The sequence below is a fragment of the Loxodonta africana genome, chromosome 11 (genome assembly GCF_030014295.1).
Source record: "Loxodonta africana isolate mLoxAfr1 chromosome 11, mLoxAfr1.hap2, whole genome shotgun sequence".
Taxonomy (NCBI): Eukaryota; Metazoa; Chordata; class Mammalia; order Proboscidea; family Elephantidae; genus Loxodonta; species Loxodonta africana.
In genome coordinates, this window is record NC_087352.1 from 80759570 (window position 1) to 80786183 (window position 26614).

Consider the following 26614-nt stretch of genomic DNA (forward strand, 5'->3'; position numbering starts at 1 on the left):
TTTAGATATTTTACTTAAATTTATTTTTATGTGTGGTGTGAGGTAGGGGACCTTGCTTTATTTTTTTTCTTAGATTTTATATAGATAGCATACATGCACACAATTATGCATGTGTATTTTGAAATAAAATTTCTATTTTTATTAATTGAAATGCTTTCTGTTGATATTTGAATCAATTTATTTTTTCTCTCTTCAGTAAACTGAATTATTTATTAGCCTAGAGAGGCAGTGTACATAGTGGTTAAAAATGGGAACCCTGGAGCCTTTGTGTCTGGCTCTGACACTTGATTATTTTGTGAACTTGGACAGTATATTTGACATTTCTATTCTCTCAGTATGCCCATTTGTAAAATGAGGGTAATAAATAGTATCTATCATAAGATTATCATAAGATTGTTGTGAAGAGTAAATGTCATTGTTGTCTCCCGTTGAGTCAATTCTGACTCACAGTGACCCTCTAGGACAGAGTAGAAGTGCCCCATAGGGCTTCCTATGTTGCGATCTTTACAGGAGGAGCTTGCCAGGCCTTTTCTTCCTCGGAGCCACTGGCGGATTCAAACTGCTGACCTTTTGGTTAGCAGCTCAGTGCTTAACCATTGCGGCACCAGGGCTCCTGTGAAGAGTAAATAGGTTAACAAATAAATCACTTAGAACAGTGCTTTCACTGAGTAAGCAAGTGGTAAGTGCTGCTAGCCATATGTCAATGGCTTCCATAGGACTTTGATAATAGTAACTTTGTGTAAGTTTTAACATCTGGTGGGCCATTCCGCCATTTCTGTTTATTTGAACATTTAGGGGCTTAGTTTCCTAGTGCTGCTGGGTGGCTTTCAAGAACAGCCATGTGTTTTCTCACAGTCCAGGAGGCTAGCAGTTTGCATTCAGGGCGTGGGGTCTAGGGGAAGGCTCCCTCTGTCTGTATCTGCTCTGGGGGAAGATCCATGTCTCTTCCAGCATTCCTGGGTTCCTTGGCAATCTCCAAATTCACGCTTCTTGTCTCTGTGTCTGCATAGGTCCTTATAATGCAGAGGTGATTGGGTTTAGGGCACACCATACATTGATGTGACCTCATTAACGTAATAGAGAGGCTCTATTTCCAAACAGGTGTAAAACCAAACCTGTTGCCTTCGGTTGATTCCAACTCATAGTGACTCTATAAGGACAGAGTAGACCTGCCCCATAGAGTTTCCAAGGAGCAGCTGCTGGTTTCGAACTGCTGACCTTTTGGTTAGCAGTCGTAGCTCTTAACCACTGCTCCACCAGGGCTCCCATCCCCAGGTATAGGGGTTAGGATTTCAACACATGTTTTGGGGGGCACAGTCCAATCCATAACAGGGATATAATCATTACCATTATTTTACATAGACACAAGCAAGAGGTAACTGAGTTATTAGAGTCAGTGTTGAGCACTTGATGTGTGCAAGGCCTTGTATATTCAGTATTACAGCCACATGACTTGTAGCTGTGTGCACTGCTGCCAGCGTTCCTTAGACCACACTTGCAAGCCACAATTAAAGGGCAGGGATTTGAACATTCCTCCTTAAATCCTAACAGATGATTTCTAGGCTAATACGATTCTTGACTTGTATAACTAGGGAGAAAGATTAATGTACATGGAGTGTCATGCTACCAGCGATTGATTTGAGAATAACAAAGAATCAGATGGGAACCATTCTGGTGTCTTCTAGTTCTGTGCCTTCTCTAATTCTTTAATTGTCCTGGCCTGGACCCTGGTGGGTGTGCTTGTGTGTGTGAAGAGCGAAGGTAGGGTGTGTGTTTTGGGACTAACCTGGCACCAAAGTTAGTCTCTGAATACTTTTACCATGATGTCGGGGACCCAGTAGGGGAGAGGGTTTAGGGTACATGACATTATATTTGCACAGAACCTGAAAAGCCAAAGCGAAGGTAAGATCCATTGCTCTCGTAGATGCTCATGAGATTTACTACAGGAAATATTCCTTTTACCTCAGTATCATTCTATCCTAATAATATTTTGTTGTTTTTGAGTAATTACTGTGTGCGAGGCACTGTTCTAAGCCCTTTACATGTGACCCTGTGGAGCAGAGTAGAACTGCCCCTTTAGAGTTTCCAAGTCTGTGAATCTTTCCAGAAGCAGACTGCCACATCTTTCTCCCGTGGATTCAAACCATCGACCTTTCGGTTAGCAGCTGAGCGCTTTAACCACAGTCCCACCAGACCTCCTTTAGCCTAATAATTACCATTTTTGAGTAATTACTATGTGCCAGGCACTTTCTAAGCACTTTACATGTATTAACTCATTTAATGCTCAAAAAATTATACCCAACTTACATATGAGAACACTGAAGCACATAAAAGTTAACCAAAATTTCCACAGTTATTTTGTTACATGATGGAGCTGGTATTCGCATGCAACTTGCCTAGTATCAGAGCCTGTGTTGCGAGGTTTGATACGTATTTGAATGCAGGTAAAAAATTAAGGCGTGACTGGCATTCATTTCTATTTTGTAATGTCTGAAGAGCACTCCTTTTTTAAGCTATTGTGAAATATGGTGCAATGTAGAAGAGTATATAAAGCGTATGTGTACAGTTTAAAGAACAATTAAAGTATTTAAGGTATACCAGTATAACCACCAGGCAGGTAAAGAGATAGAACATTGCCAGTACCTTAGAGGTCCCCAGTTTCCCTCTCCAGTCACGTTCCCCACTCCTTTCTTCCCTCCCAGACATAAACTAGCATTCCCATTTTCCTAATGCTTACTGCTTTTATCGTAGCTTTACCATCCACGTATAAATATATGTGTATATGTTTACATAAGTATATATATCATGCGTACATATGTATGTGTACCATGCACGTACTTTTGTGTGTATATAATGTATGTGTGCATATATATGTATATATTTATATTGTATGTTTTTCTGCAATTTGCTTTTTCAGCTCAGCATCATGTCTGTAAGATTCATTCACATTGAGCTGTGTAGCTGTAATTTGCTCATTTTCACTGCCCTAGAGCTTTCCATGCTATGGATGTGGTACAATTTATTTATTCAATTTATTGTTGATGGACTTGTGTGGTTTCAGATTTTTGTTACTTTGCTACTTTGAACAATGCTGCTGTAAACATTGCTGAATATGCCATCCGGGAGATAGTGTAGAGCGGGGCATCCCAAACTTCAGCTTGCATGGGAATCGCTGGACAGCTTGTTAAGACACAGATTCCTCGTTGTTAAAGTATAGATTCCTGGACCCACCCTGAGCTTCTGATTCACTCAGTCTGTGGCGAGGCCTGAGAATGTGCATTTCTCATCAACTCCCATGTGGAGGAATGCTGGTCTGCATCCGCTCTGGGGTATGGACCAAAGAGTACAATTGCTTGGTTACAGGGTATGCATGGCATGTTCAACTTGATTAGCTGATGCAGCGGTTTTCCAAAGTGGCCCACCAGCACCATGTATGTTTTTGTTTCTGTTTTTAGTTTTAGGGTACTTGATAGAGTCAAACTGTGAGATATCCTCATACCAGAATTTTAAACAATCTGGTATACTGATGAAGCCCTGGTGGTGCAGTGGTTAAGAGTTACGGCTGTTAACCAAAAGGTCAGCAGTTTGAACCCACCAGCTGCTCATTGGAAACCCTATGGGGCAGTTCTACTCAGTCGTACAGAGTCGCTGTGAGTCAGAATCGACCCAGTGGCAACAGGTTTGGTTTTCTGATTTTGGCATAGTCATATCACACTGTTGTTTTAGTTTAGATTTTTCTGGTTACTAAGGAGGTTAAGTATTTTTTTTACATATGCTTTGGCCTTTTCTTCTACGGAAACTAACCTACCAACCAAGGCTCAGTACCTTGTCTGTGGTTTGGCTTTGCCGTCTGCCCATTACCTTCACCTTATACTTTCAGTCGTGGTTTGTATGAAGATGTGTTTCCCAGACTGCTTGCCTTCCTGAAAGATGACTCATGATTAAATCGAATATTTGGTGAATGTTCAGGGTGTCGCAGGCCAAGCACTTTACCTGCATTGTCTCATGTTATCCTTGCAACAGTGCCAAGAGATACCTTGGCATTATCATCATTATCTTTTACAAATGTCAGAATGAGCCCTCCTTCAACCATTCACCTGAAGGCACACTTTTCTTTTTTTTTTTTTAATTTATTTATTGTGCTTTAGGTGAAAGTTTACAAATCAAGTCAGTCTCTCATACAGAAAGCCATACACACCCCACCGTGCACTCCCAGCTGTGAAGGGACACTTTTAGTAGGTGATCCTACCAGGCCTTGAACAGTGTTTTGCCTTCTTCGTAACAGCTCCCAAGTTCTGTTCAAGGCCGCGTAAGAGTAGTTGCAGGAGGAGCAAGAGAAAGCTACTCAAGACTTTGCAGGGTTGCAACCTGGAGGAGGATTTGGACATTAGAACGAGGATGTAAGGGATCCCAGTGGCAGGAAGCATAATTTTGGCCTTAATGAACGGGAGAATCTAAGAGATTGAGCTAGAAGTGGGATAGGCTACTTTGGAAACAGGTGATTTCTATCACTGGCAGCAAGGCCCCATATCAAAAAAACCAAACCTGTTGCCATCAAGCGTATTCTGACTCACAGTAACTTTATAGGACAGAATAGAACTGCCCCATACTGTTTCTAAGGAAGAGCGGCTGGTGGATTCAAACTGCCGACTTTTTAGTTAGCAGCTGAACTCTTAACCACTGCATCACCAGGGCTCCTGCAGGGCCTCTTACTGATGACTTAAATGAGATGCAAGCATCTGATGAGAGTGGTTGATGGTTCTCCCGACCTCATGGCAGCCTGGCTCAGATTCATACTCGCCCACTAATCCAGAGGTAAATGTGCTGTCTCTTGCCAGCGCTGGGACTCCCCAAATACTTGAGAAGCCTTGGTTCTCTGCTCTCAGACTGTCAGTGCCCAGCCATCCTAGTGCGATCGTGGCACTGCTGCTGATATATTGTGCTATTTGACCTGATTTCTTTTTGATAATCTTGGCCTTTTACTGTTAAGTAAGATTGAGACTTTGTAGGTGATTTCTGTGTCTTCGAAGGGACCTAATATATACTGCTTCTTACCCCCCTGAGTTCTAGAGAAACATAAAATAAGATAAAAGAATCAGCAGATTAAGAATCAAAATACCACCTTTATTACAGATAAAGACTAGGTTGGGGAATGTGGCTTAAACGTATGGGCTCTTAGAATGAATTCTCTTCTTATCTCTCATCTTTGCCAGTGCTGAATAAAGATGGAGTTCCCCACCTGGAGATCCTGCCCCTTTAAGACTTATAAGCATCATAATATTTGTACTCTGTAGTCTGGCTGGCTCCGAGAGAAAACAGGTGATGAGGGGAATGGACTCGATATGCTCAGTTGTGTCATCCGGACTAACCAGAGAGGTAGACAGAGGTCAGGAGTGTTATTACTAGTGTAGCTACGTCTACAGGGCAGTAGGGAGTAAAGCTTCCGCTCTCATGTTCCCCAGCCTTTGGATTAACCATTGAAATTATGTTCTGAACCTTTGAGTGTGTGCTTCTCCAGAGGTGTGGTGATCCCCTCAGAGGAGGTGGGCAGTCTCTCAGGACAGTACTGCCTCCAGACTCAGGAAGCCTTATAAGATCTACAGCTTTACTTTTAAGTGAATTCCCAAAGTGAATGGGTCATGCAAGATTGATTACAGCAGTAGCTCTCAATTGACAAATTTAGAAAGCAAACCAGTTCCTGCTCTTGAAAGAGTTGTCCCAGGTGAAATTATGTTCCCAGGGTCTGTTTTTCATGTTCTGAAGACCATCATAGAGAGGGCTAGTGATATCTGAGTGAAGTACTGATAGTGGATGGAGAAAATGGTTTCCGTTCTAGCCCTCCCTGGATGCTAGTCGGTCTAAGCCTCTTGTCTAAAACACATGACCTTTGAACTGAGCAGAGAGTTCAAAGGGTAAGTGGGAACTAAAAGATATTTAGTATGCTGGACGGGAAGAAAAGCACCTAAAAAAGACTGGGTTTGCTACATTGCCACATTCTGAGTCTTGCAGGAGGTTGGCAATATCTCAAGTGCCAGCTCTGTGCAAGAAAAACCAGCCTGCGTGGTGGGTCCCCCTACCCCCCACACCCAGGTGATAACACATAGTGCTAAATTTAACCTATCACAGGGAGCCTTTCCCAGTTTCCTTTTGCATCCCAACCATACATTCAAAACCTCCTAGTTTGCATTTCCCTCAGAGCCCAGTGCTGTCACCAGCTTGGGCTCTGCCTGGTGGGTAACTGGGGGACGCCCGGTCTTGGGAGCAGACGTTTTCAGTCAGTTCCACCTTGGGTCTTTCCATGCCACTCGCTCTGGGATAGGAAGGCTGTATCCAGACCTCTTGGTGGAGGCTGACCCTTGAGCCTGTGGTCAAGCTGTGAGAGGCCCTTTGCTCTGGAATTTGAGGCAGCTAATCTGGGGGGCTGTCCTCGTAGGGTGATCACTAATAATTTAAAGTGAGAACCTCATTCAGACTCTTGAACTGTCATTTGAAAGTAGGACTCATTTGTTCGCGAGCCTTTAGGCAGCATGTGTCTCAGTAGCTTCTGCTTCTTCAGCCTGGGCACAGCCTCTTCAGAAGTCTTGCACTGCTTCACATCCTTACTAGGGCCTCCCACCTGTGTCTATCCAGGCCAAGCTGCAGCAGCCTGCACCCACAAGCGCCCACCATTTGGCTGAGGTCACTGTGTGTCCTTATACTTTTCTCAGATCCTTGGCCTACTGTCCTTCCTGAGATCCACTGTCTTTGCTTGAGACCCTACGTCTATAGAAACAGCCACTTTGCTATGGAATAAACTGCCATAAGTTGCGGTCATACATCAAGATCAAAATACCCTGTGGTTTAGGAATCAAACTCTCTTGATGTTAAAAGCCACCTGCCTAAGTATAAAAACCAGCTGCATTGCGCAATAAAGACTGCAAACTGCCAAGTTAAAAAACATGCAGGGCCGGAGAAAAGAATCCTTTCTGCCCTTCCAGACGCCCCAGTTCCTTCAGGAGCATCTTGTTCCCCAACATTGGGCTCCTATTTTTATTTCTCAAATAAATGCCGAAGTCTTTGAAGGGGCCCCATAAATAGGACCGCTCTTCTCTGCCTGAGTTCTGAACTAAGTGAACTAAGTGAAATATAAGCCAAATGAGTCAGTAAATAGGAAAGGAAAATATCACTGGAATTTTGGTAAATTCCAGACTGGAGGACGTGGCTTTTTATCTGTGGGCAAATCCTCTTTTTACCCAAATCCCACATTTCCACAGACAAACCCATCCACCTGCAGGCAGGGTTGGGTCACCTGCCCCCCAGGAATGCTGCAGGGGCTCTGCGGACTCAGAGCAGAGAAAATGAGATGGTCACATTTTTTGACTGTGGCATGCTGACTCCCAGGTGAGAGGAGCAGAGGACAGGGTTGGGAACGGTTGCCCAGATTCTTCTTTCAAGTGCAGCCTTCAGGTAAGTTCAGTCCATCGCTCTTCTCTCTAGGGCAGCAGCTCACAAACCGTCTCAGGACCCTTTAACACTCTTAAAAACTGTTGATGACACCGAAGAACATTCGTGTGTGTGGATAATACCTATCGATGATTACCATATTAGAAATTAAACTGAGAAAATGTTAAAATGTTTATTAATTCATTTAAAAATAACCCATTACATGTGTTAACATATATACACTTTTTTTTCTTTTTTTGGTGAGCATTATCCAATGAATTTTTTTATTGTGCTTTAGGTGAAAGTTAACAGTTCAAGTTAATTTCTCATTCAAAAATTCATACACGTATCGTTTTGTGACATTGGTTGCAATCCCCACAGTGCGACAGCACACTCCCTCCTTACGCCCCAGGTTCCTGTGTGTCCATTTGACCAGTTCCTGTCCCTTCCTGCCTTCTCATCCTGCCTTTGGACAGGAGCTGCCCATTTGATCTCATGTATCTGATTGGACTAAGAAGCATCTTCCTCACGTGTATTGTTTTTTGTTTTATAGTCCTGTCTAATCTTTGTCTAAAGAGTGGGCTTCGGGAATGTTCTCCGTTCTGGGTTAACAGAGGGTCTGGGGGGCATAGTTTTGGGGGTTCCTCTAGTATGTACACATTTTTATGAAAAATAAACTTATTCTCTAAAATAGAAAAAAAAATTAGTAAGAAGAATAGCATTGCCTGGCTCAATAGAAAACAGCTGATTTTTCATATCTGCTTACGCACTCACACGTCATGTAGCCTCTGAAAAACTCCGCTGTGGGCTTGTGAGAGAATGAGACTGAAAAAGGAAAATATGTTTTATTATGTTATGGAAATAGTAGTGCCTTTACAGATGCCCTGAAAGAGCCTTGGGCGTGGAGAACTGCTGTCCTGGGCTTGGAGTGTTATAGTTAGCACAGTTCCTTCTATAAGGAAAGAACATCAGGGGAGAGGCAGGTAAACATTCTTCCTGTAAAGATTAACACAGTGAAACTAGCAAAATAACCTGACTTAAATCACTTACCCCCCCAAAAAACCCACAGCCATTGGGTCGATTCCGACTCATAGTGACCTTATAGGACAGAGTAGAGCTGCCCCATAGAGTTTCCAAGGAGCGCCTGGTGGATTTGAACCACTGACCTTCTGGTTAGCAGCCATAGCACTTAACCACTACACCACCAGGGTTTCCAAGTCACTTACAGTGGTTGGCAAATACTAATCTTTAGCCCTTGCATTGAAGCTGCAACTGACCGTATTAGCTCTAAACCAAAAACCAAACCCATTGTGATCGAGTCGATTCCAACTCATAGCGGCCCTGTATAACCTCTCAATTTGTGTGCAGGCCATGCTGATTTACTTTTTTATTGCTTGATCTGTTATAACACCACTGGACGGGTGCTGCTTCTGAGCATATCCAGGAATGGCGTTAAATTCCAACGTATTGACAGTCCCCTCTTTACAGCAGTGCTTGTGTCTGGACGCTGTGTCATAAATGGCTGTTTTCTCACAAGAATAATGTTATAATTTGGGTTATGTTTATCTTATGAAGAACTCAGAATTAGATAAATTATTGCTATGGCCAGCTATTCAAATTAAATCAAAGCTATGGGAACTGTAAATATCTGTAATAATTTTTCAAAAGTGAAACCATGCTCCCAGTTTTATGAAATGGGCCAAAGTGTACATGAGTACATGCGACCCCAGTGCATAGAAAGTGTGCAGAGAGTTTATTGTAGGCTGTAGTTATTCTCTTCATAAATATCATGCACTGAAAATTAATATGCTAGCCGTGATAGGTATTTAGTGATATTTTTCCATGTGTACTCAGAAGAGTTTTGGGGGCTTTTATTTGAGTGACTTAAAAAACAAGATGTTTAAGAAAATTTAACCTGAGTTATGTTTCCTTCCGATTTGTCCATAGTGACCAGAAGCGTTGCAGTCATTTCCATGACGCATCACATATATGTAACCAGTTGCTGTCAAGTCGACTCTGACAAATGGGGATTCCATTTGTGTCAGAGTAGAACTGTGTCCATAGAGTTCTCAATGGCTGATTTTTCAGAAGTAGGTCACCAGGCCTTTCTTGCGTTGCGTCTCTGGGTGGACTCAAACCCTGCAACCTTTCAGTTATTAGCAGAGCATGTTAACTGTTTACATCACCTAGGGACTCCATATCATATGTAGCACATATCATATATAAGAATCATATTTTAGGATAAAAATCACAATGGCAGAAGGCAGATTTTTCACTTGGTGTTAACTCATCTTTAATCATCTGTAGTCCTTTGTCAGGTATTACGTGTCAGTGCATGTAAATGGTTTCCATGGCTTTTTTTGGCAGTTGGGCTGTGGCTCAGGGTGGTCCCAAAAGCCATTTGGTGCTCGTTTGAATACTATCCCTAGACAGACTAGCTAAATGACCTAGGACAATATACTTTAAGATGGCTTCCTCACCTGCAAAATGGCATTAATAATAGTACCTACCCATAGGGTAGCAGAAGAAAGATCTGGAAATCTACTTCCACAAGATTACAGCCATTGAAAACCCCATGGAGCACAGTTCTCCTTTGAAATATGTGGGGTGGCCATGAGTGGTAGTGGACTCAACAGTAATGGGTTTACCCATAGGGTTGTTGTGAGGATTTAATGAGATGAAATGCACAGAAAGTACAGTAACATAGTTCTTGGCACATGGTAAACATGAAGTAAATATTAGAAATGGCCATTCATTCCATGTATTTGAATGAATACCCAAGTTGATTATAAGCCTTTGCACCTAAGGTAGATAAGAAAGAGTTAAAGAACCTGTACAAAATGCTGCACTTTTCCTCCAGAATGGTATGGGACAAACCAAAATATTTAAGTCCGTTGTTAAACTTCTGCATGCTTAAGGCTTGTTTCAAGGGATATTAAATCCAGAAGTGTCATCAATGTCATAAACTGACACAGAGAAAACCTTTAGAGAGAGGCACTAGCTCTTGAATAATCTTCTTAACGTAGCCTCCAACATCATGGATGGAATCCTGTGAAATGTAGAGAATCTGGCAAATATAATTGCTTGGTGATAAATTGGATTAAAAAATAAAAAATGAGTCATGCAGAATTGGTCTTGAACAATTTCATTATTCTATTACCATGTACCCAATTAACTGCTTTAGAAAATGTCTTCATTAATTGTTTATATTCATTTCTATCATTTGGAAGACTTGAATGCATAACAAAAATATTACTATAGTTTCTCTCTTTTTCTATCATCCCATCCACCTCTCCCACCCCACAAAACACATATTATTGAAGGAATTCCATTTGTGTTTCTTTTGTATCTATTTTTGTGACTTTTTTTTTTTTTATTGTGACCGTGATTTCTCTACTGTATTCCTACTTGACAAAATTCTTTTAAAGTATCTCTCGGTGTTCACTGAGCAAAGAAGTAAAATCTCCACAATAAAAGCAACAACATAATAATAGCTAAATCTTACCTTATGGTCAATCAAGTATTGTTTTTGGCACTTTATATTCTTCACAACAATCCCATGTGGCTCATACTATTAAGTATGTCTTCTTCATCATCATCATCATTATTACTATCACAGAAGAAGAAACTAAGGTACAGTGAGGTTATATAACTTGTAAAGGTCACAGGGGTGGTGGGGATGGAGACAGGTTTCAAACCCAGGCAGGTTTGTTCCAGAGTCTTCGGTCTCGGCCACTAAGCACATCATTACCTGCCTTTATTTCCATAAAGGATGAGGAGAACGAAGTAAAAGGACATTTTCAGCTCCGCTGGCCACATTTGATAATCTGCTTTACAATAGTCAGATTGTTATTTGATTTTGACCATAGAATGCCTGATGAACAAAAAGGAAGAAATTAATGCTTTGGGAGAAGACATCTAACTTAATAGTTGGGTAACCAATATATTCTAGGTTTTTGGTCAGGCAGTCTTCAGAGCCAGGAAGATGATTCCAATAGGTTTGGGCCACTTTGAGATGTGAAATTCTTAGCAAATGATCTTGATCAGGAAGAAGTGATTGGAAAGTCTGATGTGGCTCCACATGGAACATTTAAGAGCTTGAATTTAGGAGTGACTCGGAGGATATTGGAAAGCAGAACCAGTGATCAAGGATAACTGGTATATTCTTAAAAAAGAAAAGGATACCCTTAAAAAAGAATAATGATGGTGGGAATTTTAAAAAGTAGTGAATTCAAGGCTTTAAAGTTCACAGTATTGGGACTGTGTAAAGTTTTTAACAAGAACAAAAAGGGATGTCTCTTAGAGTTCAGAACTGGAACAGATATACTAACAGGGAAGCAGGACTCCTTAACTCCTATTACACTGCTGTCCTTTTTAGACAAGGAGGTCGATCTTCAGCCTGGGAAGAGTAGAGCAAATACTTGTAAGAGGAAATTGAAACTCAAGATAAGTGAGCTGATTGTGTGAAAGCTCCGAGCGGGACTCAGTGAGTTCAGATGCTCTCTGACCAGCATGAATTTCAGCCTGGTGGGCGGGAGGACTTGCTGACTGTTTATAATCTTTGAGGAATTCTGGAAACGAGGGTATTACCAGAAGATTGGAGAAGGGGATACTGTCCCAATTAAAAACAAAACAAAATCAAGCGGGTGTAGTTTCCAGACAAAAGAATAGGGAGTCCCCTGCTCCCATAGGGAGAAATTCTAGAAGCAGTAATTACCAGAGGACGGCTTGCAGTTTCCATTTTCAGATGCACACAGTAACGAGGAGAAAACATGGAATTGTTGAGAACAGAAAAATAATTGTTTCTTTATTGCTTTTTGTTTTTGTTGTTGTTAGACTGGAAGGCCAGGGCAAAATGGTCAGTATACTGTATCTGGAGTTCGGAAAAGCCTTGGAGGTTAGAGGGAGAAATACAGACTGGATGCCTGGCCACCAAATGCAATACAGACTGCAAAGGAATGACATGAGCACCTGCTAAATACACAGATTTCCCCATCACATCTCCTGAGACTCTGTCTATAGTGAGTCTGAAGTTGGGACCCAGGAATCTGTATTTTAAACAAATGCCTCAGAATGCTTGGTAGCAGAGTAAGTTTGGGAGCACACCGCTGTATGACATGTACCGTGAGTTGGGTTTGTGTTGTAATAATAGTATCATTGCTACTACTAGTAATAGCTAGCACATCAAATAACCATGTGCCAGGCACCATCCTAATATGCGTATCGATTCATTTAATCCTTCTTCTCTATGAATATGTTCTGCCTTTGTTATTACACAGATGGGGGGGGGGAACTGTGGCATCTCTGAGGTCTCATAGTCAGTAGTGGAGCCAGGATTCAAACTCTGGCAGCTGGCTGGTTGAAAGTCCATCATCCCAATCACTACAACTACACATTGGACCGCCTCGTCTCGAGAGCCTGGGTTGGCCTGGGCCAATGGGAAGGGTGATGCCTGAGGCAGACGACACACCCTGTTGTAAGAATCTGAGCAACGTCTTCATGATGACTAGAGCTTTGGGGTGTCTCGTTAGACTTCCTTGAGACCTAAAGCTTGGGGGAGTGGCTAAAACTAGCTGGAATTACTAATTTATAGAGCCGAAATATTGGAGGGTTAAATGTAAAATGTTGCCATTGTTGTTAATGCGTGCTGTCGAGTCAGTTTTAACTCACAGCAACCCTATAGGACATAATAGAGCTGCCCCATAGGGTTTTCTGGGCTGTGATTTTTATGGAAGCAGATCACCAGGCGTTTTCTGCCACAGAGGTGCTGGTGGGTTTGAACCATGGACCTTTCAGTTAGTAGCTGAGCACTTAATGATTGCACCACCACAATTCCTTAATTATTGCCCCTAGGGGCCCACAATCAAAGGTATGGATAAGGAAGACATGACTTAGCAACAGTTGCCTGGTAAAAAAGATTCTTTTTTAGTCTTGTTTTGGTTGATTCCAAGTTCAGTATAAGTTACCATGGGCTTTGTTCCTGCCATACCTTTTTCCTGGAATGCCCTTTCCCTTTCCCTCTTCCTTCTCTTGGCGGATTTTTAATCATCCTTAAAGACAGAGCCTAAATGTCACTTGAGCTGTGGCGGAACCTTCTTTGACTTCCCCAGGCAGACTTATCATCCCATTCTTTCTGCTTCTTCAGCGCTTTGCTCATGCCGTTACAATTTTGCGATTATCTTTCTTAGTTTGTGGAGTCCATGTCCACGGTCACTCAGCTGGAAACATGGGAGAGGCCGTCGTTTCCTCCCTCCCCCTCCTCCCTCTCTTCATTGTGAGTCACTGCCCTCACTAAGCCCTATCAGTTTTAACTGCCTGGATATTGATAAAATCTGCCACCCCTCCTTTGTTCTGCAGCCCCTGCCTGCATTCAGGCCTGTGTCCTAACTTGTTTTCCAGCTGTCATTCCCCTCCCCCCCCCATATATTTCCCATGAAGCCACCAGAATATTTTCTATCAAACACAATCTGCTGTGCTGAAAATCTGTCCCTGGTTCCCCCCCAGCTAACAGGATAACCCCAAGCTTTCAGACACTGGGGCCATCTATGATCTAACCCTGTCCAGCACCCCAGCCTCAACTTTTGACTCCCTGCCTTGCTTCTTGGACTCCAGCGACACTGAACTCATTGTAATTCCCCAGGCACTATGCTGCTTCTTGCTGCCTTGTTCTAGCTCAAGCAGTGACCGCCTGGGATGGCTTCCCTGCCACCCCCTGCCGCCTGGCCACTCTTGGGCTCTGCTTGGGAGGCCCAAAGCCCCCTCCCTGGGCTCCCCTTATGTCTGCCCTCTGCATGTCTCTGCCTCTGGGTCGCTACTCTCCATTGTAATTATCTCTTTGTTTTGCTCCCACGTGAAGTCCTGAGCTCCTTAAAGGCAGGGCTGTGTCTTCATTGTCTTTTTCCGTTGGCAAATGGACATTCGGAACATGTTGCTTGAGTGAATTGTAATTATTCGTTGTACTTGGAAAGAGTATTCGGTTAGAATCCTGCCTCTGCCTGTAGGATGTGAGGTCCTGGGTATTCACAGAAGTTCTGTGTGGAAACCTATTTGCTCATTTGTAAAATATGGGTACTTTCACCTCCCACAGGGGGGTGTCATGAAAATTAAGAGAGAGAGCAGAGTTTTATAAAACGGGACACACTATTGCAGGCGTCTGCAAACTACAGTCCTCCTGTCTCTTTCTATATAGTCAGTGAGCCAGGAATGGTTTTCATATTTTTAAATGCTTAAAAAAAAAAAAGAACATTTTTGTGATACTTGGAAGTTATATGAAATTCAAATTTCAGTGTCCGTGAATAAAGTTTTATTGCAATGGTAATAAAAACTCATTTGTTTACTGGTAGTCTCTGGCTGCTTTTGCATTGCAACAGCGGAGTTGAATAGTTTCAAGATCATGTGGCCCCAGCAAAATGTGAAATGTGTGCTGGCTGTCCCTTTGCAGAAAAAGTTTGATGACCATTGGAGTATTCAGACATTGGGGAAGTACGTGCTATTTACAATCACCTCTTCTCACACAGTGACCTTCTTGAGGGGAGGGCTTCTCTTTCTCATTTTTCAATTTCCAGAGCCTAGTTTGGGGCCTGGCCGAGTGTTCAGTTAATGTTGAGGATAAGCTACAGGGGCTGAATTTTTGCTTTCTGGAGGGGATGGGGTTCCCACAAGAGTTGGCTGAAGTGTAAAGGGCTTTTTGAGGAGACAGTGAGCTCTCTGCTGCTGAAGGCCTTAAAGGGTAGTTGGACAGCCCTTTTCCCGTATGCTGATGTTGACCAGGGTTCCTCTGTCTCACCTTGGCACTCCTGATATTTTGGGCTGGATAATTCTTTGGAAGGACTATCCTGTTAACTGTAGGATTTTAGCACCATCCTTGGCCATTTACACACGAGATGCCAGTAGCATTCGCCCAGTCATGACAACCAAAAATGTCTCCAGACATTGCAAAATGTCCCATGAGGGGCAACATGAACCATAGTTGAGAACCACAGTTGTAGAACATTCAAGTGGTAGCTTTGGGTTAGACTAGAGAACTTTCATTGTGCTTTATAAGGCTGCTGCCACTAGAGGATCAAGAGTGGGTGGACCTGGCTCTCCAGCTCTATTCCCCAGCCATCTCAATGCCAGCCCTAGCCTCGTAGGGTTGCTGTGAGAATTGAATTAGGTACTGATGGTGGAACACTTACTAGCACAGTGCTTGGCATAAAACAAGCCTGCAGCATCTCCAGTGTGGTGATTGTCTTCATTTAAACGCTTCCTGTTTGTGCTTTGAGCATGTTAATTTTATTATTTGCAGACTGAGAGTTGAGAGGGGAACTTAATAAAATTAATGAAGAGAAATATATATTTTAGTAATTTTATAAACCTGGCTCTTAAGAAAACACGTTATAGCTTAACAGAAGCATGTTGTCTTACGGATCCATTTTTCCCTCCATGGGGAAGAAGAATTTAGAAAAGCTTCACCTGTTTAAAATGAATATAAAGATTGCAAAGGTGGCTCTGGAGCTCCACTGGGATTTTCTCTCAGTTGCCAGCATTTGTTAGAGATATGCTTTGCAAACATTGTCTCTGTGATTCTCACAGCCACCCTGGCTGGGTAGGTGCCATTTCATACAGGAGGAAAGTGAGGCACAGAGAAGTTAGAATCGACTTGACAGCAGTGGGTTTGGTTTTTGGGTTTTTAGTGTGGTGAGGACAGAAGTCCCCTTTTCTAATGTAAGTCAGAAACAGAAACTCAGAAGTTAATGTTCACATATGTCCACATATTGCAGATAGACTTCATGAGGCCTCGAAACCCTGTTCTTTGTGGGCTGGGACCAGGATTGTGTTGTTATTGCTAATTCAGATGCCTTGGAAAAGATAAAAAAAAAAAAAAAAAGGGCAGTGAAAAGCTTACTGTTTTCATATAGTCTTTAGCTTTGATTGATCTTTGTGTTCTTACCTATAAAAATGCATGCTGTCTGAACTAGAATGTCTACATTGAAATACAACCCAAGTTACTCAGTGCTCCTCTCCTGTATCATTTGCTTCTGGCCTGCTTGACCTTGCCGAGCTTTGCTCCTACCTTACCTCCATGGGTTGGCGGCCCTTCTGTGGCCTCACCTCTGTTAGCCTTGACTTGCGGTGAACGGGCAGACCCCTAACATACATACTAGTGGGACACAGATTTATAACAGATCCGTCCATTTTATGTATCAAACTGGGGAATTCCCCTTATTTGTTTTGCTTAGCTAAATAACAAAAGCTTTCATTATTGAGTTCTTTCTCTGTCCCAGGCACAGTATAAGTGCTTGGTACTTACAGGTGTCTGCTCTTGGAGTGTCTCCTAGTGCCGCAAACTTGAAGTGTGTCAGTAGTAGACCAACTTCTCACTTCTCAGTAGCTTCCTAATATTTTCTCTTTTTATCATGATACAGGTGGAGCATGGAGGAAGTATGGGGAATACTGTAACTTGCACCTATATGCCTACACAGGTCTCATATTTTATCTTGTTTGCCTCAGATCCTTTTTGGAGGAACTATTACAAATAGAATTGAAACCAGCTTTATGATCTTTCCTGATGCTTTTTCTCTCTTTCCCTCCCTTGAAGTAGCCGCTATCCTAAATTTGGTGTTTATCATTACCCCGGACATTTTTATATTCTTGCTACATATGTATGTATCCATAGCAATATATTATCTTTCATGTTTAAACATTACATAAATGAATCATCAGTCAGGCTCTTATTTATTTTTTTGCAAGATTCATAATGCCGTGTGCTTTATCTTTAACCTGAATTTGGAATGTCGCACAGATCGGTTCCTAAATTTACTGAAAATAACAGTCTTCCCTGTGTTGGTTTATAATTAAATTTCTCATTCAGTCTTACATAGAACTTAAACTGACATTTTCTTGAGGTGTGGTTAATGTGGGTAACTGTAGCTCCAATTCTTCCATTTTAATGCTGTTGAGCTTCCCATTTTGACTGTGTGGTAATTTATTAGTCAGTTCTCCTATCGATGGACATTTAAGTAGCCTTCAGTTCTACTATTATTAACCATACTGCAGTGAACATTTCTGTATATGTCTACTGGAGTACACGTGGGAGAGTTACCCTAGGAATAGACCTTCACTGTAGCATATATCCACGTTCAACTTTGTTGGATATTGCCAAATTGCACCCCAAGGTGAATGTACTAGTCTCTACTGATACCTGTGTAACGGCTTTGGTTGTTCTCTATATCCTTGACTTGATACAATCCTTTCCTGCACATAGAGGTTCAGAATAAGTAACAGATTTACAACTGTTTGCTAATTTGATGGGAATGTACCATTAGCTGGCTCACTGTTGCTCCTAATAACGTTTTGAGATGGAATACTGGGTAATGTTGAATAAGGTCTATGTTTATTTGAAATAAAATAAAGATTTTCTCAGCTCTCAAAAAAACCAGTTTAAATATTGGGTTAGTCTGGATTTTTGCAACGTCAGTATTTGCAAGTCTTCACATGTGTAATCCAGGCAGTCCTTTAATTATTAAGCCGCATTGTGTTGCTTCATCGAAACTACTGTTCTGAGTTTCTTCTGCTTCTAGGGATTGCCTTTTTCCTTCCTCTTAATCTCTGATTCTCCTCACCAGCGTGGACTATTCCTAATGCTGTCACTATGGCTACTGAAATCTCTCGCTCAGATGGCCTCCACCCACTCTTCAGGTCCTCATCAGGGTGGCTGGAGTGTCCTGTAATTAATGTTAATGCTATGTGAATTCTACTAAGCGCCAGTAGCCTTGCGATTGTGTCAGAAGTAGTAGTTCAGCTGACTTGGAGGTCTAAGTGGATAGCACTTGCTTTCATTGTGAGCTCACTGGGTAATTACCTGCACATGATGATTGAGAAGGAGATAGTAACAAATATGGGTTTGTTTTTTTTTTTACTGTTACTTTATAATTTTTAAGTATTAAAAAAATGACATGTAATTTTATTAATCGATATTTATGTTTGTAAGGTATTCGTATCCTTCAAATTAGAGAAATTGATGCCTTTGATTAGTTTTACTTTTTTTATGTATCCTAGATTATATTGTAACTTTATTTTTAATGAACAGGGCATATTGAAACAAACTTCATAGAGAATTCTATGAGAATACGAAAATCTGTATACTTGGATGTGTACATTTTCTGTGTTTATGATGAAACATTAAGTTAGTGATAGAGATTTGTGGAGCCTAAAGAATATTGGGCTGTTTCCTCCATCACTCAGCCCCAACTCAGTGGTTCTCAGTCACAGTGACCATTTTAATTGAAATGTTAAGTCCTTAGAAGAACCTAGAATGTGTATTATTGAGATTTTACTGGGCAAGACAAGTGGGATTTGTTTCTCCTACTCCAGTTATCAAAAAGATTAACCCTTTGCCCTCTACATTCTCAGTGTAACCACTCGGAAACAAAGGGGTTGTTTGTACAAGATAGTTGGAAAATGCGGCTTTATGCCAAGTGGAATGTTTCTCGGTTGAAGGAGGTAGCAGTCATGGCGTACATTCTTTTTTTCTTGTGTCGCAGGCGTCTGCAGAGGCTTCTGGTGAGATCGCATTATGCAAGACTGGATTTCCTGAAGATGTTTACAGCGCCGTCTTACCGAACGATGTGCGTGAAGGACAGCCTCTCCTCAATGGTACTGGCTCAAAAGATGTGTCTCTGTAGACAGTCTTCCATGTGTTTGAAACAAATTAGTCATTAGAAAGGTCTCCAAATCATCTCTGCTGTATAACGAATATGAATTTTTCACAATCACTATAATAAGACTGTAGGGACTTTATTTTAGGATTACAGAGCAGTTCACGAATCTCTTATCTGCATAATTGGAAGGCTTGTGATCTCTGGAAGACTTTGCCTTTCCTTCTTTTTTAATTTGCAGCAAAAACCTTTACACAACTAACTTTTACTATTTTTATGTATACTTATTTTGAAGTGTAATATTTACCAAACCTCTAGTTGCAGTTATTTATGGTCTTAAGAATTATTTACTGCAAAAATGCTCTTGGTATTTTGAATTGAGAAAGGGAATGAAAACAATATTAGTTTTGATAAAACATATCAAATATTAATATTAAGCTAAATTATAATGAACAGATTTAACAAGTCTCGAGGAAGGAGCCTGAAGTCCATATATTTGCTGTGATGTTGTTTATATAAATTACTAGCTACCAGGTTAGTTGTAGCACATATGAATTTCAAATATGGACACATTTCCCTTTTAAATACCCATCAAGTTCGTTATAGTTATGAAAACGTTTGCCAGTAAGTCTAGATAAAATGTGATGTAAAACTTGAGTATCGAAAGCAAAATTGAACACCCTTCCTTTAGCTCTAATTGAAAGCAAATAAAATTGGGGTAGTAGTATTTTCATGGACTTATTATTGCACAAAACATCACTGAAATGTAAAAGCAAGAAGAACTGATTAGTAAGTTGTATTTAAACTTTAATTCCTCACAAATCTTGCAGACCTCTGAGGCAGTTTAAGAGAGCAGCTTTTAGAATATCTGTGCAACCTCAACTAATTAATTTACACAGAGCTCTACCATACAGCCTTAACTGAAGTGGTACCGCAGCACTGACAAACATTAGTGGTGATACTTAAGAATAACATAGACAGAGGACTTTGAAATGTAAATGGCCTCTTTGCTAGTGAAGTTCTTTGGTGCAGGGTGTCATTTTATGTTAATTCCTCTCCTAATTGTGATTTGCTCACAACTATTTTTTGGTGGGTTTATGTGCTCTTTATGAAGTTTTTTTTTTTTTTTTTTTTAATTTAAATATCCTTTTGTCCTTGCCTCATTACATGGTATTTTAATGAGTGAGTGTTTGAGCTATCAGTCTGTCTCAGCACTGAATTGCTATCCCGTGAAGTGGGGAACGATTGACAGGATGAGGGTTTAATTCAAAATATGTGCCAGTATTGTTTATCCTAATATGAGTCTTGGTTTCTTCTGCAGGTTTGTCATTTTCTGTAAATCTGTAAATTGTTATTTGGCATCCTGGGACCTATATAATCTATAAATATTATTAGAGTAGTACACAAGATATTGATTACGTTCTGCAGAATAGTTAAGACGGAAAATGATACAGTACAAAGTGTTTCATTTTTGCAACATGTTTTTGAGATTCATTTTTAAATGGGTAATTCCTGCTCTTACTTAACTTTTTCCAAAAGCTTAAAATGTGTTGGTAACAAACAGAAACATAGTTTATCACTGGAAATTATTGACTCAAGGTTAATTACATTGGAATGTTGAATAGATTTTGAAAATTGAAAGCTCATTTTCTTGTTATTAGAGAATGCTGATGATAATAGAGCGTAGCTACTACTTGCTAGAGCCTTGTTACTATAATCTGGAAACTTGGGATTTTATTAGAGTTTTCAATGTGAAAGACTGAGAATACTGTTGACTTGGTACTCTAACCATCACTGAGACTTGTGCATGGTAGTTTATGGTGGAATTCCTACAGTTTTGGTCCATTCACCTATTACCACTGTTAGTTTGTAACCTTTTTTTTTTAACTGCTTTTCACATGGTACACCATTACCTTTTTCTTATCTTTCTTGGAATATGTTAAAGGACTCCAGCAATGTAAAACTTAAAACATAAAGGTCAAAATATTGATTATTAGAAGAAAAGTAATTTTTTAAGAAGGAAAAAAAGCTTGCTCAGGCTTTTGTGGAGTATCAACGTTCCTTTTTACAGTTAGTTTCTCTTGGAGTATTGTTACTTTGAAGAACTCTAGGTCTTTATGTCTTTTTGGTGTTCTTAGGGGGATGGTAATCCAAAGCTGTGTCCATACACTGAAGCCAAATGCTATGATCATATCCGTGATCATAGGTATGTGTATTTCAGTAAGTCCATCCATCTTGTGTAAACTACAGCTGAAAGGGTTTGTTGCTAGACCAACCAAAGTGGTCACTTTTGCCATGGCTTTTTTTTTGTGTGTGTGTCCTATAGTGTCGAAGGAAAGGAGAAACTGTACATAAAAGGTATGCACCAATTCCCCAAGGCAGTGGCTTCATGGCATGCTCTAATATATTAAGGTTGACTTCAGCATCCAAATTGGAATCATAACTGCTCATTCTTGATGCTTCTTTAATTTCCCATTGAAGGCGTTCAGGGAGAGGAGGAAGAACATTTATGACCAAACAACATGTAACACCAAAAAAAAAAAAAACCCCAACCCATTGCCGTAGAGTCCTTTCCGACTCACAGTGACCCTATAGGACAGAGTAGAACTGCTCCATAGGGTTTCCAAGGAGTGGCTGGGGGATTCAAACTGCTAACATTTTAGTTTGCAGCCAAACGCTTAACCGCTGTACCACCAGGATCCCAACAATATGTATAGTATGGTTTTATAGGCCATGTTCCTTGCATGCTAGATCCCGTACAGAAGGTTAAAATGTTGTTACCTAGGTGCCATGAATGATGATGATTTTTCTCCAAATGATTAAGTGGTAATCTTTATGAAAGTGCTTGAAAAACATTAAGTATTAGTTGGAGACGTAAGGGAGTATTAATCACATTGGAAAAGCTATACTGAGGGAGCGTGAAATGTAAAAGCTGGAATATAGTTTAGAGAGTGTTACCTTCCCATCACCTTTTATTTTTTGTTGTTGTGATTTTATAGGAAGAAAAGAACTCAATGAACCTCTTATATCCCTCCAGTTTCACTTGTTTTGTTTTCATTAGTATGTTTTTTATATAATAATAAAGATGGTGGACGTATTTGGTGATCAGCCTTTACATTTTTTGTTATTTCGTGTGACTATTTCCATTCTTTAAAAATAGTTTAGGACTTAAAAAATGGCTATGTAGCCCTTTGTCCCATTTTGTTAGCAAAACTGAGTTTTACTTAACTGTGCCTCTATTTTTGAACATACAGGTTGCTTCCAGTTTTCCTCTCTTATGTATAATGCTGCTATGGAGATTCTTTTTAGAGAACGTTGAATTTTCTTTGGGGATTTGTGATCAAGAGTAGAATTACTAGGTCAAAGGGAATATAGAGTTTTAGGATTTTTTTTTAATGCTTTGAAGGACTTTTCTTTACAGGACTAAAAGCATGTTACTACTTTTCTACATCCTGAACATTTAATTTATAATGTTTTTCATTTTGTTGTTTCTGCTCTAGTGAAAAACATTCCCTTTTTTTTCAAATCCTGTGGCATTCGATGTTTTTGATTTATGCTAGGATCAATTTTTTTTTCTTTTTTTTTTTCAGTATAATTTTATTTTGTTGTTGTTGAAAGTGTACACAGCAAAACATACACCAATTCAACAATTTCCTCGTGTATCATTTAGTGAGACTTATGACATACAACTTACATTCAAGTTGTGCTACCATTCTCACCCTCCTTTTCTGAGTTGTTGTCCCCCATTAACATAAATTCACTGTGCCCTCCCCCACAAGGTTCCTGTCTAATCTTTCAAGTTGCCGTTGCCAGTTTGATCCTATATAGATAGGGATCAGTCTGTATGGGATCAAAAGAGCATAAAGCTCAAGGTCGACATTTTTACTAGTTAAGCTAAACTATTGTTTAGTTTAAGAAGACTTCAGGGGATATTTTTGGTTTAAGGTTTAAAGATTATCTCAGGGCAGTAGTTTCAAGAATTCATCCAACCTTCATGGTTCCAGGAAGTCTGAAGCCCATGATGATTTGAAATTCTGTCCTGCATTTCACCCTTTTGATCAGGATTCTTCTATGGAATCTTTGATCAAAATATTCAGTGATGGTAGCCGGGTACCATCGGTTCTTCTGGTCTCATGGCTAAGGAGGCAATTTTAATATGCTTGGGCAGTCTTTTTGACCTTTTATTTTTCTATTCTGTTTTAAAAACATTTGTTACCTAAACCTTCCTTTTTACAGGTAAGCAAATTGGAGCTCAGAGAAACTGTGGGCTTTTCCCATGATTAAAGAGCGCTTTAGATTGCATAGTTTATTAGCCACGGATCTGGAGTTAGAACCCAGGTTTCCTCATTCCTAATCTAGTAGTGATGATGGTCATAAATAAAAACGTTGATGACTGCACACAGGGAGAGGTGAGGGCTGATGAGAGGTGACCTAACTGTCACGGGGTCTTGTGGCAAGTTCATGTTAGAGGAGGTCTTCCTTATTCCCCACTTAACCTGATAACTTGTGTGGTACTAGATTTTTTTTTGAAATTAGTGATTGTAAGGCAGCAAAACCTCCCTGTAATAAAAAAAAAAAAAAGTCTTTTGCTTAATACCACGTTTGTGTTTTGCACATACCAGTTTACAAGCAGAGAATTTTAGAGCTTTGCAAAATAATATTTAGTCTTTAATATTTAACTTACACTCCACTGAACTAGAAAAAATATTTTATGGGAGCACATTACTTGAAAATAAAATAACTGCAATCATAAATTTTCATTCTGTCACCGACAGCGTATCTGACACTATGAAGTAACAACCACACTGTGACATTGCAGAGAGGCTCTTGGGCTGTCTTTAGCGTGGATGTCAAGAGTGATATTCCTGTGTGTTTTGCATCAGTGGTCTGCATGCTTAGGCATTTCACCAAGTAAACTCTTCCAAATCTGGTCAACAGAAATAGCAACCTGCAATCACCATGAATATTTTCAGTAATCCATTTATGCTCACCAACTCTGGGCAGTACATGATGATTATTTTCAGCGAGATGGAATTTGATTTAGATTAGTTCACTTACTGATGGAGGCTTGTCTACATTAACGTGCTGTGAGGAAGCTGCAGTATGGAATTGTTAAATAAAAGGACTGAAATATTTTCGTTAGTTTAGTAGGACTACACAACTGCACTATTTTTTAATAATAGGAGTACTTTTTGCTCATAAGAACAAATGTAGTATAGACACATTTGTTTGATGTGTACCTCTGAATTGCAGAACAGTGTATCTGTATGCAGTTCTGCGCTATCAGGGGCTGTTATTTATCTCTTAAACCCTACGGAGCATACTTCTACTCTGACACACCTGGAGTTGCTGTGAGGCAGAGTTGACTGGATGACAATTGTTTTTTTTGATTAATCTGTTATGAAACCATGGCTTTTGGTTTTATTTTTTAACAAATCTTTTTTGTTGTTGTCATTGAGTTTGTGATTGCTTATATATCTTAAAACACATTGTACATAAGGTATACAAGGTTCTTGCACTTCTCTGGTTTCTAGTTGACTGTGGGAAACAGCACTAAGTACAGAGATTCCCCCCCCCGCCCGCCCCACCGATATTGATGACATACTCTAAGGAGAAAGAAATGAAATGCAGGCAGGTAGAGCCCGAGAGATGGAGAACTTTTTTAAGGCTTGTGGCATTTCACTTTATTGTTTAACAAGAATTAGGTGTATAATAAGGTCAGTACCAGGACTAAGAATTTTATCATCCGTATTTTCAAGGTAATAATTTATACTTTATTACATAGAATATTAATGTTCTCTTCGATGCACATAGGGTTCCATTTTCTTAATGTAGTGCTGCAAACTAAGGTAAGCTGGGTCGAGTGCGCCTTTTTTTTTTTTGAGGTCATAGCCTTCAGTAATTTGGAGTGCTGGAGGTCTGCTCCCCTACAACCTCACAACCAGTAGATACATCTAAAGAAAAGAAGTCACAGTTCTGCTCATACCACACATACAAATATATTAACAAACAGGCCCCAATAGTTTAAAACCTGTCCTTTTGCTCTCTAAAAGGCCCTTCCTCTTTGCCCTTTCATGCTTTTCAGTAAGCTTCTAGTGGAGAGATAGATAGAAAATAAACACAATAAATAGGTAAAATATATCATATGTTAGATCGAGATAAGTGAAATGGAGAAAAATAAAGCAGATAAGGGAAATAGGGAGAATGTGTGTTTCTGTGGCTTAAATAGAATGATTGGGGATACATTATTGAGTAGGAGACATTTAAGTTAAGACTGGAACTTGGTGATGACCCAAGAGCTGTCACTATCTGGGGGAGGAACCCTCAACAAAGAGCAAATAGCAAGTGCAAGGGCCCTGAGGTAGGAGTGTGTCTGAAATGTTGAAGGCACCACAAGGAGCCTCATATGATTGGAGTGGAGCGAGGAGGGGGCAGATGAGTGGGACATGAGGTTAGATGAGATGAAGGAGGTAACAGGTCAGTTTGTGTTGGCCTTGTTGACCAGTGTAAAGACTTTGATCATGAGGAAGTGAAAAGCTATTGGAGGGCAATCAGCAGAGGAGAGACATGATCTGAATTACAAAACGGGATCACTCTGGCTGTTGTGCTGAGAATAAACCAATGGGGACAAGAGGAGAAAAGAGAGACCAGTTAGGAGGCTAGTAATAATCCAGGAGAGAGATGATGGTGGCTTGGTCCAAGGTGGTAGCAATAGACAGGTGAGAAGTGGTTGGATTCTGAAAATGTTTTGAAGGAAGAGCTGCTAGGATTTGATGGAATTGAGGATGACTTCATGGTATTTTGTCTGAGCACTGGAAAAGATGGAGTTGTTATTTCTCGAGATGGGGGGAGACTGAGGCAGGACCAGACCCTAAAGGGAAGATCAGGAGGTAGCTTGAATCTGTTGAGATGGTTTGTAAAGATGTCAAGGAAACATTTAGATACGAGTCTGGGGTTCACTGGAGAGGGCTGGGCTACAGAATGCAGAGTCCTGTGCATAAATAGTAATTAAAGCCATGACCCAGGATGGAACCATTAAGGAGCTGAATGTGAGGAAGAAAAAAGCCAAAAAAAAAAAAAAAAAAGAAAGAAATGGTGTAAATATTGAGCTCTTGAGCACTCTAGAGTTAGGAAGTCAGGCCGAAGTGGAGGAACCTGCAACTGAGACTGAGAGAGTGACCTGTGAGGCAGGAGAGAAATCAGTGGTGTGTGGTGTCTTGGAAGGCAAGAGAGGAAGTGTTTCAAAGGGAATGGAGTGATCGTCTTTGCCAAATGCTTCTGAGGAGTCAAGGCAGATGAGGACTGAGAATCCACCATCGAATTTAGCAATGTTGAGGTAACTGGTTGCCTTTGACAAGAACTGTTCAGGTAGGGTAGCAAAAGCTTGATGGTAGTACATTCAGTAGAGACGTGGAAGAGGCAGGCTGCAGACAGATTTAGTTTTCCATTAAAGAGAAGAAAGATGGGGCAGTAGTTAAACAGGGAAGTAGAGTCAACAGAGTGTTTTTTAAATATGGGAGTTGGCCTGTTTGTATGGAGACAGCAAGGAATCC

General features: G+C 40.5%; 1 protein-coding gene across 1 annotated transcript in view; it reads left to right on the forward strand.

Moving 5' to 3' along the window:
* Window positions 1–26614, forward strand: part of CDH2 (cadherin 2) — a 245046-nt gene that overhangs the window by 12195 nt on the left and 206237 nt on the right. Inside the window, exon 2 of the mRNA XM_010586797.2 lies at window positions 18948–19059. Within this exon, the coding sequence (XP_010585099.2) occupies window positions 18948–19059 (112 nt within the window). The remainder of the gene's footprint in view (window positions 1–18947; window positions 19060–26614) is intronic.